This window comes from Neolamprologus multifasciatus, chromosome 23 (assembly GCF_963576455.1).
Source record: "Neolamprologus multifasciatus chromosome 23, fNeoMul1.2, whole genome shotgun sequence".
NCBI lineage: Eukaryota > Metazoa > Chordata > Actinopteri > Cichliformes > Cichlidae > Neolamprologus > Neolamprologus multifasciatus.
Genome location: NC_140460.1, coordinates 17,831,585 through 17,852,819, shown reverse-complemented (window position 1 = coordinate 17,852,819; position 21,235 = coordinate 17,831,585). Strand labels below are relative to the sequence as shown.

The following is a 21,235-nucleotide window of genomic DNA, read 5'->3' as shown; positions in this document are numbered from 1 at the left end:
GTTACAGTGTTGCGTTAGACTGCTATATTTTTGTATCCTTTATGCTGTAGATTTTCACGTCTCTGGAATAGTTGGCAGTACTAAGGATGCTTTTCTGTAAAATCATATTGATATGACCCGTGAATTATTCGTAGATGACAGTTAGATTAGTCAGCTGGGAAACTCTGTGTTACCTCAGAGAGCTGAAGATATCGTGGATATGCTGACCTCGCTCTGTGGTGTACAGGTCCGTTTACCCTCATGATTAATATTCACAATAAAAATATTAGCCGAACATCATGAAGTCTGTATGTGTGTCATAGTTTCGAACAACCTTTGTACAGTTAAAGCCAGCAGTTACTACATGAGGAAACACCAACGTTATCTCTTTTATGCGTTTATACACAGGTCACACTGATTACTGAACAAAAACCCAAAGATCAGCTGTTAATCGAATTTATTTGCTCTCTCTCCTCCTTAAACATGTTTTTAATGTTAGTTATAATTCAGAATTATACTGAAACATGTATGACGAACATCAGGAAATAAAACCCTGATAAATATAACCTCAGTAAAAGAAGTCCGTGTCAGTGGGGGTTATTACAGCTGTGTACCGGGGCCTGAGCTTTGTCGGTGGTAATAACAGCTCGTTTGCTTGTGAGGCGAGCGGGTCTATCCACGCTTTGCCGTGAGACTGGGCAGACATCTCCGAAATCATCGAAGCACTTTTGCAAAGAGGCTCTATCTTGAGAAACCGACCAGACACATGAGGATTAAACCACTACATTCTCGGCTAAAAAAATATTAAAACTGTATTTGGTGACACACACAAACAGGGTTTTCAAAGTTCAGTTCTGTTAGTTTCCACATGCTGGTTGTTGTGTGCTAAAAACAATGGCCACCAGGCCAAAGCAATGGTTTTGAGTCGATCAGCGTTAACCCCGCCCCCTGCGTTTGATGGGTGAGGTTGACAGATAAAATTATTTCATGATGAGAGCCAGGCGCCAGGACTGCCAAAATGAAATAAATAAATATATCATTAAATAATTAATTAAATGTGTCAATAATTAATTAAAATGTGAAATACATAAATAATTAATTAAATGTGTCAATAAATAATTAATTAAATGTGTCAATAATTAATTAATTACATGTGTCATAACTATTTATTTAATTAATTATTTCCCATTTTAATTAATTATTGACACATTTAATTAATTATTTAATGGTGTATTTAATTAATTCATTATGGCAGTCCTGGCGTTCCATACAGTACACACACACACACACACACTTAAATATACTAAGCTCTTTGCATTTGCAAGCATTCACATGAAAATCTTCAGCGTGCTTAGCAGAGCTCTTTCAGACCTCAGGACAATTAACAGGTTTTTTTTGTTTTTGTTTTTTTCCCACACATATCACTGTTCTTTAGCTCAGCTTTGTAGCCTCATTCACACAATACTTTCATCAGCATTTTACACACTTCCCTGAACTTTGTTGTCTCTCACACACACACACACTTTTATCTCAAAACAATGTGCACCTTTAATCATTCATCCAAATAACAATTTCACACATTTATCTATATAACAAAAACTGCCACTGACTGCCAATAAATAATTTCCATTACCATATCACATCTTCACTTCATCTTCCAAACCTTAGTACTGGTACACCTAACTTTTCGACTAATTTAAAAGCCTCTAAGCCAGCTTCGCCCACCTTGCTGGTCAATTGTAGCTGTTATCTGTCTAGGACAGCGGCCCGATTTCTAAGCCCTATGATAATTTATAAGCGCTTCCTGCAGCTCGACAGAAGGTAGTGTGTGCTAAAATGATCTAGGAACCAACAGCTGAGGTTTGGCCAGGTTATAAAATAAATGAAAAACAAAAAGCAAAATAAAAAAGTTCTTCCTGCTCTGGTAATGAGACTGTAGGCCAGTAGACCGAGAAAGGCTCTTAAAATCAAAGCTTATAAATAGCAGTTTTTCCAGGAGCCCTCCACAGAGTGGATTCTTCAATTATGGTGAAGAGTAAATCTAACCTGGAGATGATTTATCAAACGGCCTCTTAATACACTGTCTTCAACTGCTGGACTTGAATTGAGCTCTCAGCAAACTGCTAAGGGTGGAGAGAGAGGGTTTTAACATGTGCCATGCAGTGTAAACACACACATTCATACAGTGGGGCAAAAAAGTATTTAGTCAGCCACCGATTGTGCAAGTTCCCCCACTTAAAATGATGACAGAGGTCAGTAATTTGCACCAGAGGTACCACTTCAACTGTGAGAGACAGAATGTGAAAAAAAATCCATGAATTCACTATGTAGGATTTGTAAAGAATTTATTCGTAAATCAGGGTGGAAAATAAGTATTTGGTCAATAACAAAAATACAACTCAATACTTTGTAACATAACCTTTGTTGGCAATAACAGAGGTCAAACGTTTACTATAGGTCTTTACCAGGTTTGCACACACAGTAGCTGGTATTTGGCCCATTCCTCCATGCAGATCTTCTCAAGAGCAGTGATGTTTTGGGGCTGTCGCCGAGCAACACGGACTTTCAACTCCCGCCACAGATTTTCTATGGGGTTGAGGTCTGGAGACTGGCTAGGCCACTCCAGGACTTTCAATGCTTCTTACGGAGCCACTCCTTTGTTGCCCGGGCGGTGTGTTTGGATCATTGTCATGTTGGAAGACCAGCCTCGTTTCATCTTCAAAGTTCTCACTGATGGAAGGAGGTTTTGGCTCAAAATCTCACGATACTTGGCCCCATTCATTCTGTCCTTAACACGGATCAGTTGTCCTGTCCCCTTGGCAGAAAAACAGCCCCATAGCATGATGTTTCCACCCCCATGCTTCACAGTAGGTATGGTGTTCTTGGGATGCAACTCAGTATTCTTCTTCCTCCAAACATGACAAGTTGAGTTTATACCAAAAAGTTCTACTTTGGTTTCATCTGACCACATGACATTCTCCCACTCCTCTGCTGTATCATCCATGTGCTCTCTGGCAAACTTCAGACGGGCCTGGACATGCACTGGCTTCAGCAGCGGAACACGTCTGGCACTGCGGGATTTGATTCCCTGCCGTTGTAGTGTGTTACTGATGGTGACCTTTGTTACTTTGGTCCCAGCTCTCTGCAGGTCATTCACCAGGTCCCCCCGTGTGGTTCTGGGATCTTTGCTCACCATTCTCATGATCATTTTGACCCCACGGGATGAGATCTTGCGTGGAGCCCCAGATCGAGGGAGATTATCAGAGGTCTTGTATGTCTTCCATTTTCTGATGATTGCTCCCACAGTTGATTTTTTCACACCAAGCTGCTTGCCTATTGTAGATTCACTCTTCCCAGTCTGGTGCAGGTCTACAATTCTTTTCCTGGTGTCCTTCGAAAGCTCTTTGGTCTTGGCCATGGCGGAGTTTGGAGTCTGACTGGTTGAGCCTGTGGACAGGTGTCTTTTATACAGATGATGAGGTCAAACAGGTGCCATTCATACAGGTAACGAGTGGTGGACAGAAAAGCTTCTTACAGAAGACGTTACAGGTCTGTGAGAGCCAGGGATTTTCCTTGTTTGAGGTGACCAAATACTTATTTTCCACCCTGATTTACGAATAAATTCTTTACAAATCCTACCATGTGAATTCATGGATTTTTTTTTCACATTCTGTCTCTCACAGTTGAAGTGTACCTCTGGTGCAAATTACTGACCTCTGTCATCATTTTAAGTGGGGGAACTTGCACAATCGGTGGCTGACTAAATACTTTTTTGCCCCATTGTATTTTGAACAGTCAAAAAAAAAAAAAAAAAAAGACAGGTTCGGGCCACAAGAAAGTGTGAAGATGGTGGTAGGATGGCAGTCAAAACTTATCAAAAAAGATCAAAGCTTATTACAAATCATTTTGAAAGATTAAAGCCAACCTCATTCAATAAAATAATTAGGTCACAAAGGTCACAAATAATCACATTTTGATACTTAATCCCACATTGCAGACAGGTTTGTCCCAATTTCTGGTGTCAAGCCGGCACCGCTGGCTGACTTCTGGCATGGTAAGTGGGATGTCATCCAGATATGGGCCAGGCGTGGAGTAGATGGCACTGTTTATATGATGGCATGCCACATCTGGCCCGATTGTAGTTTGGTTTATGTGGCCCAGGCTCATAGAAAACAGGCCCAGATCCGGCATCAAGCTGGCACTTCTAACTGACTGGTGTCATGGCAGAGTGTATGTCAACCAGATGTGGGCCAGGTCTGGCAGTTATAGTACTATTTATGTTCGTATTTTCCTATTTTAGTTAGAAGACCCAAATGCCTTGTTGCAATACTATACTGCTGTGGTAGCCAACGTTTCAAATGCAGGTTTGACAGGTTTGTCAGTGTACACTTTATCTAAAACCTAGTGAGGGCTTACACATCTTTTCCACTGGGTAGCTGTAGCTCAGGAGGTAGAGCAGGTCAATTACTGACCGGAAGGTTAGTGGTTCGATCCCTGGCTCCTCCAGTCTGTATGTCAAGAGAATTAATGTAGTTAGGAAGCAGCTTAGACAAAGTGTGTGATTGGGTAAATGTGGCATGTTGTATAGAACACTGTGAGTAATCCAGTGCTATATAAGAATCAGTCCATTCATTGTCTGAACAGAGTTTTGTCATGTTACTTTTGCACTATTATGTTCCAGCACCTGTTGTTATTGCGTGGCTTGATTAACGTACATATTAGGCTGAAAACTGGGGCCAGAGTTGAAACTGTTCTGGGCCAGCACAGGGCCAGCAGTGTGTCTGCAACTGGCCCGTGGCCGCATACAACTTACACATGGCCCACATACCGCAAAGAATGATGGCCTTTTGGTGGCCTAGACCAGGTTTGCCAGAGGTAATCCACACATGGGCCAGCACAGGATATCTAGTGTGTCTGCAACTGGGCTTGTTCTGGCCCATGTGTGGGACACCTCAGGCAAACCAGATCTGGGCCACCAGAGGGCCGTCATTCTTTGCGGTATGTGGACCATGTTTAAGCACACTGTGTGGGCCAGATCCAGGCCATGCCAATTTTGCTATCTGGGATGTGTCTCTTATTTTCTCTTCTGACACTGAGATGAAGCAGAAAAGAACAGCTGATATTTGGACAGCACACATGATGGAAAGGAGGATTTGAGTTGATGTGCACATGACTGATTTGTGTTTCCTCTGCAGGTGAAGGTAGAAAGTGTGTGTGAGCTGATGTGGATGTGAATTCAGCAGCATGGATCAGTGTGAGGACAGAGAGGAGGGAGTCCCTCCCTCTAAAACCACTCTGTGTGGGGAACATGAGAGCCAGACCAAAGCTCAGAGGTGAGATGACCATCTCTAACTGTCCATGACTCTTTAACATGTCTCAGCTCTCACATCACTGCTCCATCATTATTCACAGGAAACAACCTGGACCTCAACCCAGCTGTGTGTCCTTAAAGAGTGACCAGTCTAAAAAACGCTTGATTGAATTTAAGGAACAACCCTCTGCTGCAGAGAGGTGAGCTGATGGGAACATTAACTTTTTGATTGCTGATCATTTGTGTCTGATTTAAATGAACTACTTGATGGTGTTTAATGGTTGCCAAAGTGCTTGCTCATAGGGGGCCATATGATATGTTGGGGTTTCTTTGTGTTATTTGACACTATATAAATAAAATTGAATGGTCTCCTCTTCAGGAGATGCAAGTTCATAAAGTATTTCTGGTCTGTATATGAAGTATAATTAATTTGATGTTGCTGTAATTGCATAATGAGAGGGGGGTAATTGGGGGTTATTTCCGATTTTCTTTTTCCTCCTTTAGCTGATGCTAAGTTCCCTAGTTCTTTTTTTTATTTTGCTGGAAATACTTGCATTGATTTATTTAAACATGTAAAAATAATGTAAATACAGTATGCAAGGTTTGTATAAGTTTGTATAATTGTTCTGACCATTTCTAATGAGACTTCGGCAAAACTAGTTGTATCAACTGAAACGCCAGTGACATCTCTCTGGTCCTTACTCAGATCTATGTTGGAGTTTTTGCTATTAAGAACATGACTTTCAGATTCTGATAATTTGCTGTAGATTGTGTTTAGACCTGTTGCTTATTGGTTTGTTTTCCATTTTTCAGCTAATAGCTCTTTGAGAATCACTTTGTTGGTACATAAATACTATTTTATGTCTGTCAAACTGTGTTATCTCTGACATTTCCATATATTCAACTAAAGAAATGGGAACAAATGTGTTCTTACACCAGGTCACTATGTGTAAACAGAACCCATGCAAACATGGAACATGCAAACTCCACACAGAAACTCTGCAGCCAGAATGCTACTACTGCTAATATACTCATATCACTGCTCGATCATTACTCACAGGAAAAAACATGGAATTAAACGCAAACAACATCCTGGATCTGAACCCAGCTTAGTGTCCGTTAAGAGTGACCAGTCTAAAAAACGCTTGATTGAATTTAAGGAGCAACAACCCTCTGCTGCGGAGAGGTAAGCTGATAGTAACATGAACTCTTTGATACCTGTCAGTTTGGTGTCTGATTTAAATGAACTACTTGATGGTGTTTTATGGTCACCAAAGTGCTTGCTCATAAGGGGCCATATGATTGTAAAGATTTCTCTGCATTAATGTGGGGTCTTTATCTTACAATACAAAGTGCCTTGAGGCGGCTGTTGTTGTGTTTTGGAGCTTTATAAATTAAACTGATCTCTCTTTAGAAGATCAAGCAAAGTTCTTAAAAGTTCTTTCTGGTCTGTATATGAAGTATAATTAATTTGACATTAAGCTAAAGCTTAATGTTAAGCCTGGTTAATCCATTCCCAAATCATGTTTAATGTGTACTTGTTCCTGGGTTATTTCTATACATCCTAACCAATTTCCTTCCATCTAAAGTTGACCATCTGGGACTCCTTCCAGACCTTGGCACAGGGCTGACACATCATGATAACTTGTACTTATTTACAATTACAAGAACTGATGATTTTGGAATCTGCAGTGTTTTGAAATTGTTCCAGGAGACCATCCAAGCTTGTATAAATCTATAGTTCTTTTTAGATCTTCACTGTTCTTTGGACATTCCTATTGTGCAAAGTATTGGTTAAAACAAATGCTTTTTATGCTGCCAAAGACAAACTATCACAATTTTTCAGTTGTCCCTAGCTGCAACAATGTGTTTCCTGTTTTAAAATCAAGGATATACTGTTCAGTTTCATACCTGTCTGTTCGGTAGTAAGTGGTCCCTTCTTGTTTGGCTAGATGCACTCTTACAGGAAAATCCAGCTGTTAGCTGTGATATTCAGGTTTGTAAAGCACTTTAAAAATTAGGCCTTGCATTCACTTTGCTTATCCTCACTTCTGATCCAACCTAATATCATGACAAAGCATGTAATAGCCATGCACTATGTCCATTTCATGCTTTGCCTCTCAAAACATGAAATATACAGGGACGTAGAAGTTGCAATAAATTGCAGTAACAGCAGAATGAGATATTTTATCTCAAGCCAACATGAAAATTAAATGCAGGAAAGTTTTTAAACAGATATTATTAACACATTTACATATATATACATAATAGTTTCTTAAATTGAAAAAAAAAATCAAATAGATGTAACAATGTTACATCTATTTGATTTTTTTTTTAAAGCTGTGCTCCATCGTGTAAATGAGCTTTTGTATGTGCATTGTTTTAATTCAATTCAATTCAATTCAATTTTATTTATATAGCGCCAAATCACAACAAAAGTCGCCTCAAGGCGCTTCATAGATACAGAGAAAAACCCAACAATCATATGACCCCTTATGAGCAAGCACTTTGGTGACAGTGGGAAGGAAAAACTCCCTTTTAACAGGAAGAAACCTCCGGCAGAACCAGGCTCAGGGAGGGGCGGCCATCTGCTGCGATCGATTGGGGTGAGAGAAGGAAGACAGAATAAAAGACATGCTGTGGAAGAGAGACAGAGGTTAATAACAGATATGATTCAATGCAGAGAGGTCTATTAATACATAGTGAGTGAGAAAAGTGACTGGAAAGGAAAAACTCAATGCATCATGGGAATCCCCCGGCAGCCTACGTCTATTGCAGCATAACTAAGGGAGGATTCAGGGTCACCTGGTCCAGCCCTAACTATATGCTTTAGCAAAAAGGAAAGTTTTAAGCCTAATCTTAAAAGTAGAGATAGTGTCTGTCTCCCGAATCCAAACTGGAAGCTGGTTCCACAGAAGAGGGGCCTGAAAACTGAAGGCTCTCCCTCCCATTCTACTTTTAAATACTCTAGGAACAACAAGTAGGCCTGCAGAGCGAGAGCGAAGTGCTCTAATAGGGTGATATGGTACTACAAGGTCATTAAGATAAGATGGGGCCTGATTATTTAAGACCTTGTATGTGAGGAGCAGGATTTCGAATTCGATTCTGGATTTAACAGGAAGCCAATGAAGGGAAGCCAAAACAGAAGAAATATGCTCTCTCTTTCTAGTCCCTGTCAGGACTCTTGCTGCAGCATTTTGGATTAGCTGAAGGCTTTTCAGTGAGTTTTTTGGACATCCTGATAATAATGAACTGCAGTAGTCCAGCCTGGAAGTAATAAATGCATGAACTAGTTTTTCAGTGTCACTCTGAGACAGGATATTTCTAATTTTAGAGTTTGCGCAAATGGAAGAACGCAGTCTTACATATTTGTTTAATATGTGCGTTGAAGGACATATCCTGGTCAAAAATGACTCCAAGGTTCCTCACAGCGTTACTGGAGGACAAGGTAATGCCATCCAGAGTAAGAATCTGGTTAGATACCATATTTCTAAGCTTTTCAGCGCCGAGTACAATAACCTCAGTTTTATCTGAATTAAGAAGCAGAAAGTTAGCGGCCATCCAAGTCTTTATGTCTTTAAGACATTCCTGCAGTTTAACTAATTGGTGTGTGTTATTTGGCTTCATGGACAGATAGAGCTGGGTGTCATCTGCATAGCAGTGAAAATGTATGATATGTCTTCTAATGATGCTGCCTAAGGGAAGCATGTATAATGTAAACAGAATTGGTCCTAGCACTGAACCCTGTGGAACTCCATAATTAACCTCAGTGTGTGAAGAGGACTCTCCATTTACATGCACAAATTGGAGTCTATTAGATAGATATGATACAAACCACTGCAGTGCAGTACCTGCAATACCCACAGCATGTTCTAATCGCTCTAATAGGATATTATGGTCAACAGTATCGACTGCTGCACTAAGGTCTAGCAGGACAAGCACAGAGATGAGTCCACTGTCAGAGGCCATAAGAAGATCATTTGTTACCTTCACTAAAGCTGTTTCTGTGCTGTGATGAACTCTGAAACCTGGTGGAAACTCTTCAAATAAGCCATTCCTCTGCAGATGATCTGTTAGCTGTTTGACAACTACTCTTTCAAGGATTTTTGATATGAAAGGAAGGTTGGAGATTGGCCTATAATTAGCTAAGACTGCTGGGTCTAGAGATGGCTTTTTGAGTAAAGGTTTAACTACAGCCAGCTTGAAGGCCTGTGGTACATAGCCGATTATTAGAGATAGGTTGATCATATTTAAGATCGAAGAATTAATTAATGGCAGGACTTCTTTGAGCACTTTTGTAGGAATGGGGTCTAAAAGACACGTTGATGGTTTGGAGGAAGTAATTATTGAAGTTAACTCAGAAAGATCAATTGGAGAAAAAGTGTCTAACTTAACATCAACGGTACTAAGAGTAGCTGTAGAAAATATTACATCTGTGGGATGATTATTGGTAATTTTTTCTCTAATGATAAAAATTTTATTTGTGAAGAAGTTCATGAAGTCATTACTAGTTAACATTAAAGGGATGGTTGGTTCAAAAGAGCTCTGACTTTTTGTCATCCTCTTTAATTACTAAGCTAATATACTTCAACAAAGTTACCTTGGCACATTTTGCTCAGTGGTTATTAATCCAGCATGGCAGACAGAGAAAAGGAGGGAGAGGCAGGATTTGATCTTCTGCTTTCTGATTGGTTAAGCTCTACCCCTAGTCCCTCCATGCCTCCTCCAACTTTCCTGTCTCAAATCATAGCTACAAGTGTACACGTGTTAGTTTTGTAACACATTTGCAACAAGCAAAGCATACAAATTAACAAACTTGTGATTAGAGTGGCTGTAATTGAGCAGTTGTATTAACTGACTCGAGAGTTTGTAATCACAGAATTGTGATTGTAAGAAGTACCAAAATAAAGTAAAATTTGACTTACTAGGTTTTTCTATGCATTCTAATTCTTATTCTACAAGTTCTCACTTATCTAAAAGCTGTCACATTTTGCAACATGTGAATTTGAAGATTCCCAAATGGATTCTAACATCGTGTTCTTACAGTGACAGAGATCATTATAAGGCTCTGGTGGATCTTGAGAATTTGGCTGATAATTCTCATTTTAATTGTCTCACAGAAACCACTTCAATTGTTTTCAATATGTGAGACATGTACACAAGAATGAGCCAATCAAATCATGTTTTAAAAATCAGCAAAATTATTTTAACATTCAAAACACCAGTAAAGGGACTGTAAAACGGGCATAATGTGTTCTTTCCTTCTGCTCCTAGTGAGCACTCTGAATGCACAGCTATGGATCAGTTGTTGATTCATCACATACTGTAGGCCACATAGCAAAACAATGCTGCAGTCAAGCCTGTACATTAGTTTCTCAGAGAGAAAAGATTTAAGGTGATTACAAATCATATGTAATGACAGACAACAAATTAATCCTGGGCTTAAAATATGAGTCAAGGACCACTCCCAGGTTTGTTGCTTGATGACTTGGGTTCAACATAGCTGAGCAATGTGATGATATCTCTCTTGTCTGAGCTGCTTTTTTTTTGGCAAAAATGGCCAAAATGTTTTGTCTGTATTATTTTTACTCTTCTTCATGATTCCTCCACAGAGTGGACAAGAGTTCAGAGGTTCCCAGCAGTCAGTCTGCCCAGCAGCAACAAACACATCTGGACTCCATATTTATGGTCTGTACACATACAACAACTAGTTTTATATTTATTCTGTTCACAGTCATGTTCATGCTGGGTATGGGGGTATGGGAACTGGTTGTCTCTCATGTAGAAGGTTGATGGTCAGATCTCCACCTCCTTCCATCTACATGCCATAGTGTGATACATGTAGTTATTCTTATATCCCTTTCGACCAGTGACAAGGAGGGAGTTCATGCAAGACGTTTACCTAAATAAAACGTAACCTAAACAAGATGCAAAGATCACCAATAAGTTGATGTTCTATTCTATTCTATTCTATTCTATTCTATTCTATGTTGGATTGCATGAAAGACCTGGGCCACCTTTAATGAGGCTATACTCAAACTCAGTTCAACTTAGATAAGCATTTAGCAAACCACAAGCTAACTTGTAAATTATTACTAACTTATAGTTTAATCTTACCAGTGGATCTAAAGATCTCAAACAAGCACCTAAACTCCCTCCTTGTCACCTCAAAGTAGGTGACAAGGAGGGAGTTTACACAAAAAGTTTACATAAATATAAAATCATTTATTAAACATAACCTAACCAAGACACAAAGGTCACCAATAATTTGATGCCAGGTGCAGTGGAAGACCTAGGCCAGCTTTTATAGGCCATTGCTTTCATGAGTGTGAGAAGGTCACAACAGAGAGGAGATGTTATATAGAAATATATCTCAATTCCTTTAAATAAGCGATGCTTTGAATTTCAAGGAGGGACCTAGTTCTTACTGCAAACAGTTAGAGTGATTTAATAATATTCAACCCAGTGTTTGAACCTGGTTGTAGTAAACAAATACTGCAGTGATGAACCAACATACAACCTCAACAAAACCTGGATTTTCTGTCATATTTTATCTTATTTCTTCTTATCTCAAAAAAGCATGCTTCTCTCAGACTGCAGGCTTACTTCTGGTTCTTAGAGCTTTTAAAAGTAGAATGGGAGGAAGAACCTTCAACTGCAAAGCCCATCTTGGGTAGAACCAGCTCCCAGTTTGGTTTCAGAAAACAGAGATGCTCTCTGGTTTTAGGATTAGACATTTAGTGTTACTTTGTGATAATGTTTTGAGTTAGGGCTTGACTATGTGAGCCTGAACCATCCCATAGTTATTTTGCTATAGGCTCAGGTTGCTGGGGGGATTTCATGATGACTGAGTACTTTTCGACTCCCTGTTTTTACTGCTCTGGTATACATTACTGTATGTCATTAAACGTTGTCTTGTCTCACCTTAGTGTATTGTTCTGTTTGTTGCTTCTTGGTGTGTCTTTTCCTTCTGCTTTCCTCTTTACCCAGCACCCTATAGAGATTGAGGGGTGGTTAGATCATTAATGTAGTAATGTTTTCCAGATGCTGGAAGACAACATCATTACTTTTGTGAAGAATGAATTGAAGACGATCCACAAGGTTTTGCGTCAAGATTACCCAGAATGGGCAGAGAGACAAATGGAAGATGAGGAAGTATTAGCAGGTAAAGATGAAGAGCGGAGGAGAAGCAGCAGAAATGCAGTTTTGAAAATCACATTGGACTTCCTCAGGGGAATGAAGCAGGAGGAGCTGGCTGACCGACTGCAGAGCAGTAAGAGGATTTTTCTAAAGATTTATGCTAGATGAAAAAAACATTTACTAATGTGTCAAGAGATCTACAAAAATGTATTCAAAAACCTGTTTGTTGTAGAAATAAGTGGCATCTCTAGTTTATAAATACTTAATTGATATTTTTGCCCTTTTGTGCCTTTAGGAACTCCCATTGTAGTTTGTCAGAAACAAAAATCTGTTTTAAAAAAGAAGTTCCAGTGTGTGTTTGAGGGGATTGCTAAAGCAGGAAATCCAGCACTTCTGAATCAGATCTACACAGAGCTCTACATCACAGTGGGAGGGACTGCAGAGGTCAATGATGAACATGAGGTCAGACAGATTGAAACAGCATCCAGGAAACCAGACAGACCAGAAAAAACAATCAGACAAGAAGACATCTTTAAAGCATCACCTGGAAGGCATGAACCAATCAGAACAGTGCTGACAAAGGGTGTGGCTGGCATTGGGAAAACAGTCTTAACACAGAAATACACCCTCGACTGGGCTGAAGACAAAGCCAACCAGGACATCCAGTTCATATTTCCATTCACTTTCAGAGAGCTGAATGTGCTGAAAGATGAAAAGTTCAGCTTGGTGGAACTTGTTCATCACTTCTTTACTGAAACCAAAGAAGCAGGAATCTGCAGCTTTGATGACTTCCAGGTTGTGTTTATCTTTGATGGTCTGGATGAGTGTCGACTTCCTCTGGACTTCAACAAAACTAAGAACCTAACTGATGTTACGGTGTCCACATCAGTGGGTGTGCTGCTGATAAACCTCATCAGAGGGAAACTGCTTCCTTCTGCTCACCTCTGGATAACCACACGACCTGCAGCTGCCAATCAGATCCCTGCAGAATGCATTGACAGGGTAACAGAAATTAGAGGGTTCCCTGATACACAGAAGGAGGAGTACTTCAGAAAGAGATTCAGAAGTTGGTGGAAGGCACACAATATCATATCCCACATCAGGACATCACCTAGCCTCCACATCATGTGCCACATCCCAGTCTTCTGCTGGATCACTGCTACAGTTCTGGAGCATGTGCTGAAAACAAGAAAGTGGAATACGATGCCCAAGACCCTGACTGAGATGTACATCCACTTCCTGGTGGTTCAGGCCAAAGTCAAGACGATCAAGTACGATGGAGGAGCTGAGACAGATCCACACTGGTGTCCAGAGAGCAGGAAGATGATCGAGTCTCTGGGAAAACTGGCTTTTGATCAGCTGCAGAAAGGAAACCTGGTCTTCTATGAATCAGACCTGACAGAGTGTGGCATCGATATCAAAGCAGCCTCAGTCTACTCAGGAGTGTTCACACAGATCTTTAAAGAGGAGAGAGGACTGTACCAGGACAAGGTGTTCTGCTTCATCCATCTGAGTGTTCAGGAGTTTCTGGCTGCTCTTCATGTCCACCTGACCTTCATTGACTCTGAAGTCAATCTGCTGGAAGAAAACCACACAACCTCCAGGAAGTTTGAAAAAAGAGAATCTAACGAGAAATACTTCTATCAGACTGCTGTGGACAAGGCCTTAAAGAGTCCAAACGGACACCTGGACTTGTTCCTCCGCTTCCTTGTGGGTCTTTCACTGCAGACCAATCAGAGTCTACTACAAGGTCTGCTGACACAGACAGGAAGTAGCTCACAGACCAACCAAGAAACAGTCCAGTACATTAAAGTGAAAATTAGTGAGAGTCTGTCTGCAGAGAAAAGCATCAACCTGTTCCACTGTCTGAATGAACTGAATGATCGTTCTCTAGTGGAGGAGATCCAACAGTTCCTGAGTTCAGGAAGTCTCTTGACGAATAATCTGTCTCCTGCGCAGTGGTCAGCTCTGGTCTTTATCTTATTGGCATCGGAAGAAGATCTGGATGTGTTTGACTTGAAGAAATTCTCAGCTTCAGAGGAGGCTCTTCTGAGACTGCTACCAGTGATCAAAGCCTCCAACAAAGCTCTGTACGTAAATATGTGCTCACTTCTTTAATTTTAAAATGCTGATTATAGTTAACAAAATAGCAAATGCTCAATTGAAAGAAAACCCCCCACAATATTTTAATAGGTTCTAGCCTCTAATAGAAACTCTTATAGAAACTCTAAAGCTATTGAATGTAATTTTCATCAGCATCCAGCACCCATGGTTAAGTATAATATACTTTCAATATATCACAGCATTAGAAAGTGTCAGAGTCTCTGAAACATTTGTGGTTGTAACCCTTATCAGATGGAAGAAAAATGTCAGAATCAATCAATATAAATTCTTGGCTGTTATGAATTTCAGTGCTCTTCCCCTATGGCAGAACACTGGTTTACTAGTCTCGGTGGTCTGTGCTCTCCATTTCTAATTCATGTTTTTTAGTCACCAGACTTTAACTACATCATCTTCTTTTGTCAGTAATCATAGCTGAGTTTTTACCTCACCTTCATCACAGAAACTGTAGCAGAGCAGTATAAATCAAGTGTTACTGGACAAGAACTCCTATAAAATTACATTTTACTCATACCTTTGCATCCAGAGCACAAAAAATTTCATTTGAAGCCAGCATTTCAGTTCATTTCTATGTCAACGTTTTAACAGGGATACGGTTTTATACTGCACTGTCTGAAAGATAAAATCCAGCGTTATGTTCCACAGGTAAAAGCATATAATAAGAAACCTTCCCCTTCTGTAATCTTTGTGCAGTATGTGATAAAGGCCATTTTAAACTGAAACACAGACTTAAAATGCTATGTATTTATTTCTGATATAACTTTTTTAGTTATCCATAAATTTTAGTCAAACACCTAGATATTTACTTTTTTTTTGTCTGTTCCAACAAGTAAAATAGTTTCTTGTGTGAACTCCATCCTAGTCACTGAGAGACAAGGATATAAGAATAACTACATGTATCACACTATGGCATGTAGATGGAAGGAGGTGGAGATCTGGCCATCATCCTTCTACATGAGAGACAACCAGTTCCCTCCTGAGCTACAACCCCCCCCCCCCCAGCATGAACATGACTGAACAGAATAAATATAAAACTAGTTGTTGTATGTGTACAGACCATAAATATGGAGTCCAGATGTGTTTGTTGCTGCTGGGCAGACTGACCGCTGGGAACCTCTGAGCTCTCCCGGTCCACTCTGTGGAGGAATCATGAAGAAGAGTAAAAATAATACAGACAAAAAAGTTTTGGCCAGGTTTTTTTTTTGTCTATCAAAATTCCTTTAACAACATACTATAAATAAAAATGTGTGTACAGCTAAACAATCGGTGCACAGTGCAAGTTTAGATATTAAAATCTGGACAAAAAAAAGCAGCTCAGACAAGAGAGATATCATCACATTGCTCAGCTATGTTGAACCCAAGTCATCAAGCAACCAACCTGGGAGTGGTCCTTGACTCATATTTTAAGCCCAGGGTTAATTTGTTGTCTGTCATTACATATGATTTGTAATCACCTTAAATCTTTTCTCTCTGAGAAACTAATGTACAGGCTTGACTGTATGGAGGACCACAAGAGCCACGCGCATCGAAATAAAAAATCCTGTGCTTAATTAATGAATTGTAGAATAAAATCTGCATTTGTAAATTCATTTTTGAATTCCAATTTAATAAACTGATTTTTAAAATGCTTTTTAAGTCTTAATTTCAAAAAACATTTTCAAATTGCACTTTAATAAACTTCATTTCAAAAACCTTTTTCGAATTGCACTTTAATAAACTGCATTTTAAAAACATTTTTCGAATTGCACTTTAATAAACTGCATTTCAAACTTCATTTCAAAAACCTTTTTCGAATTGCACTTTAATAAACTTCATTTCAAAAACCTTTTTCGAATTGCACTTTAATAAACTGCATTTCAAAAACCTTTTTTGAATTGCACTTTAATAAACTGCATTTCAAAATCCATTTCCCTTTCCTGTTCGCTCAGGGATTAACATGTGGATTAGCATTTGGATTAGCAGTTGGATTAACAACTTCATTTTAAAAATCCTGCTGCTATTCAAATTAGCCACACCGTGGGCAGTGTTGCCAACTTAGCGACTTTGTCGCTATATTTAGCGACTTTTCAGACCCCCTAGCGACTTTTTTTCTAAAAAAAAGTCGCTAAAAAAAGATGTAAAAGCGCATATCGCTTTTACTCTCAACAAGCAGCGGGTGCTGTAACGCAGTCAGTTCTTCTTTTACTCTTATGCTGTTTTGTGGATCAGGTTTAAAACTACTTATAAACACACACACACACAAAGTAACTCCACCAGAGTGCCTATTTCAGGTCACTTTTGCCGGTCCAAGCCCGGGTAAAGGAGAAGGGTTGGAATTGTGACATTACAAAAAACAATAATTGCTAAAAGAAATTTAATTTGTAGTTCTAAATAAACTCTAAATGCATTTAGGACGTTTTTTGCTCACTTTATGTCTCGTCCACGATGTTATTTCTCTCTCCAGCAGCGTAGGTTACAATTACATTAGCATGACCAATTATGCAAATTAAGTGATGATGTCATTTAGCGACTTCTAGCGACTTTTAGGACAACCAATAGCGATTTTCCTTACTGAGGAGTTGGCAACACTGACCGTGGGATGTAAGGAGCTCTCTGATTGGTTGGTCAGACACAGGCTGTGTGCCAGCCTGGATTTTTCTAGCTCATAGCTTCGCCCTGCTAAGAAGTGTGTGTGCTTGTACAAAGGCCGTTCGGCCTCGGGATTTACACTCGGCTCGACACGGATATGTGAAGAATGAAGGGACCCTGCAGCAAAACGGAGAGCCCAACCTCTGACTGAGTGCCTGTTTACAAAGTCTGACCACCTGTGAAGGTAACGTGCTAACGTGGCTAACGCTAGCTTCACCGCACGTAGCCCCGTTATTTTAAGGTCATCTTAGTTTATGAAAGTTTTACGTTGCAACTGTACGAGCTAGCTACGTAAGCTGCTGTGCTCTTCACAAATAAAGCTGGAAGCAGCTCAGACTGTTAGAACCAGCACTGAGCCCTGTTACATTTATACAGTGTTAGAGCAACGGCTGCAGCCTACAGCCTTTAAACTAGCGATTAAAATGCTGACAGTAAACTCGTCAGTCCAGATGTTACCACATTACTTTGTGATACTTGTGAGTTAAAACAACTGAGACAGGCTGATTAAAATAACAGCTTTCAGTTCTCTCATTCAGCATATAAAGACTGGAGATCACACTACTGATTTCAGTTCATTTAATATGTGAGTGCACAGATTCATTCTCAACTGGACATAAATGATGATCAAAGGTTGTATATATGATGAATTCATCAAATCCCAGCCTGTAACACAGTGCGCTGAATATTAGCTTTGAATGTCCAGTATATTCTAATCAGTGCAATCTAAGCATTCGCTGAACCTACAGTATCTACACCTGTGTGGCAAATGTGTGGTAAAACTACAGATAATGAAATTCAATTATTAATACAATATACATCATGAGAAACGAAAGCTGAAATTGATTCAGTTTAGTACTTTTCTCTGTATGCTCTGTGATTATAAAGGCCTTAAATTCTGTGATATATACTGTAAATGATTTTCTTATAGTACTTAAATCACTGCTGATAGTCTGGTTGTTTATATTTTCACATTTTTGTGTCTGTAGGGCTGTTTGATGACAATTTGGACTCCTCTGGGAGATGAGGACACACCCACACCTGTTCCATACTGCAGCCATTGATGGTGTTACGGCTCTGAGTCAGCTTTGGGCCATCAGATGCACACACTGGAAAACCAGCACCTGGACGGCCTCAGTGATTTAGGTTCATAAGCAAGGTCAAACATTTCTGGCCTCTTATCACTTAGATTTCTTAATCTTAAAAGTGAATGCATTTAAAGCAGGAACTGCACACCTAGCCATCAGAAGTGTGGCAGCATGAGTACTGTAAAGTTTTGTAGGGTCCTTGTTAAAAATTCCACAAGCACCACACCACATTTGTCATATAAAGTTCCATTTTTTACAGTACATTGTTGAGATTATAAACTATATATTCTAGTTATCCACTTGTCAGTAATTTTTGAGTAAATGGATGTCATTGATAAATCAGTGGTGATTCACCTACAAATGTTTTTAACAAACTTTGTTTTTTGTAGAATTCATCAGCAGCTGTGGAGAGATGCATTTGAATATGCTCTGGTTCCACTTCTCCTTACCTGGAAGCTGAGCATTGCTGATTTCTGACAAGGACACACACCTCAGCGCTTATCATGGGTGTTACATCCTCTGTGCAGCAATTCCAGAGAAAACAAGAGAGCAACGACCACTCATTGGCTGTGGTTACAATGTAGCTTACCATCACCAGTGTGTGAATGTGTGTGTGAATGGGTGGATGACTGGATATGTAAAGCGCTTTGGGGTCCTTAGGGACTAGTAAAGCGCTATATAAATACAGGCCATTCATTAAGACCAGCCAGAAATCTGTCCCTTCCTGGCAGCTGTGGAAACTTCCAATAAGAAAGTTTGCATTCTTAGAACAATGCTGGATCATGTGTGATGTGTCATCATATGAGGATATTACATTTTGACTTAATTCTGCTCAATCTGTTTTGATCGTTGATCCAGTATTTCAGCTTTGTGTTGTGCTGCAAGTTAAAACCCATTGTCCTCATGAGCACAGCATCTAACAACTCTCCTTAAAAAAGTCGATTGACTTTAACTGGACACAATGGTTTCCAGTGGGAGATACATTCATCACTCATCTGTGACACTGGAGAAGTCACCTGAGTGAGTGATAAAACAATTTTCCATGGAAAATCCAGAGGGGACTAAACTTTGTTGTTTCTTTGGGCTCTATTTCAGCTCTAGCAGCATCTCTCAGAAGAAAACTGTTTTCCCAATAATCAGATGAAAAGATTGTTGAACCAGGTGGTATTCTCTGGAGTTTAAGACCAAGACTGAACTCAAACAGTGAATTGACATTAGACTGGAATTCATAAGATGAATAGAAATACTGCTGAAGCTGAATGATTCATTCATATATGATTTTTCTTTTCTCCAATTCACCAGGTCTGTATAGTTCAGTATGACTGTGGTACATGATACAAAAGAATAAATACAGAAGAATAAAAACTTTGTGAATAACTTTACTCTTCTTAAAAATAACTCATAAAACAAGTAAAAGTACAAATGTGTACAAGTTAGAGACTTCCTCACTAAGATTTTAATTGTGTGTTAAAGAGAAAGAGATTAGGAGGTAAAGTAGAGGATGCAGAGTCCATCATCACTGAGGCCGTCTCTCCTGCATGAAGTCCAGGTGCTGGTTTTCCAGTGTGTGCGTCTGATGGCCCAAAGCTGACTCAGAGCCGTAACACCATCAATGGCTGCAGTATGGAACAGGTGTGGGTGTGTCCTCATCTCCCAGAGGAGTCCAAATTGTCATCAAACAGCCCTACAGACACAAAAATGTGAAAATATAAACAACCAGACTATCAGCAGTGATTTAAGTACTTTAAGACTTCTGTGAAAATTATTTACAGTATATATCACAGAATTTAAGGCCTTTATAATCACAGAGCATACAGAGAAAAGTACTAAACTGAATCAATTTCAGCTTTCGTTTCTCATGATGTATATTGTATTAATAATTAAATTTCATTATCTGTAGCTTTACCACACAGGTGTAGATACTGTAGGTTCAGTGAATGCTTAGATTGCACTGATTAGAATATACTGGACATTCAAAGCTAAGATTCAGCGCACTGTGTTACAGGCTGGGATTTGATGAATTCATCATATATACAACCTTTGATCATCGTTTATGTCCAGTTGAGAATGAATCTGTGCACTCACATATTAAATGAACTGAAATCAGTAGTGTGATCTCCAGTCTTTATATGCTGAATGAGAGAACTGAAAGCTGTTATTTTAATCAGCCTGTCTCAGTTGTTTTAACTCACAAGTATCACAAAGTAATGTGGTAACATCTGGACTGACGAGTTTACTGTCAGCAATTTAATCGCTAGTTTAAAGGCTGTAGGCTGCAGCCGTTGCTCTAACACTGTATAAATGTAACAGGGCTCAGTGCTGGTTCTAACAGTCTGAGCTGCTTCCAGCTTTATTTGTGAAGAGCACAGCAGCTTACAAAACACGTAGCTAGCTCGTACAGTTGCGACGTAAAACTTTCATATGCTAAGATGACCTTATAATAACGGGCTACGTGCGGTGATGCTAGCGTTAGCCACGTTAGCACGTTACCTTCACAGGTGGTCAGACTTTGTAAACACGCACTCAGTCAGAGGTTGGGATCTCCGTTTCGCTGCAGGGTCCCTTCATTCTTCACATATCCGTGTCGAGCCGAGTGTAAATCCCGAGGCCGAACGGCCTTTGTACAAGCACACACGCTTCTTAGCAGGGCGAAGCTATGAGCTAGAAAAATCCAGGCTGGCAGACAGCCTGTGTCTGACCAACCAATCAGAGAGCTCCTTACATCCCACGGTGTGGCTAATTTGAATAGCAGCAGGATTTTTAAAATGAAGTTGTTAATCCAACTGCTAATCCAAATGCTAATCCACATGTTAATCCCTGAGCGAACAGGAAAGGGAAATGGATTTTGAAATGCAGTTTATTAAAGTGCAATTCAAAAAAGGTTTTTGAAATGCAGTTTATTAAAGTGCAATTTGAGAAAGGTTTTTGAAATGAAGTTTATTAAAGTGCAATTCGAAAAGAATTTTTGAAA

General features: G+C 39.6%; 1 protein-coding gene and 1 long non-coding RNA gene across 2 annotated transcripts in view; one reads left to right on the top strand and one right to left on the bottom strand.

Moving 5' to 3' along the window:
* Positions 1 to 21,235, top strand: part of LOC146491318 (NACHT, LRR and PYD domains-containing protein 3-like) — a 39,492-nt gene that overhangs the window by 10,313 nt on the left and 7,944 nt on the right. The window contains exons 2-7 of the mRNA XM_085152674.1: positions 5,175 to 5,312; positions 5,392 to 5,490; positions 6,351 to 6,476; positions 10,903 to 10,978; positions 12,335 to 12,563; positions 12,726 to 14,520. Of these exons, the coding sequence (XP_085008800.1) occupies positions 5,224 to 5,312; positions 5,392 to 5,490; positions 6,351 to 6,476; positions 10,903 to 10,978; positions 12,335 to 12,563; positions 12,726 to 14,520 (2,414 nt within the window). The 5' untranslated portion in view covers positions 5,175 to 5,223. The remainder of the gene's footprint in view (positions 1 to 5,174; positions 5,313 to 5,391; positions 5,491 to 6,350; positions 6,477 to 10,902; positions 10,979 to 12,334; positions 12,564 to 12,725; positions 14,521 to 21,235) is intronic.
* LOC146491319 (uncharacterized) lies at positions 19,671 to 21,188 on the bottom strand. The gene is made up of 2 exons (XR_014872574.1): positions 20,755 to 21,188; positions 19,671 to 19,948 (listed from the first exon to the last, which is right to left on the bottom strand). It is a non-coding gene; the product is annotated as an uncharacterized LOC146491319 (long non-coding RNA).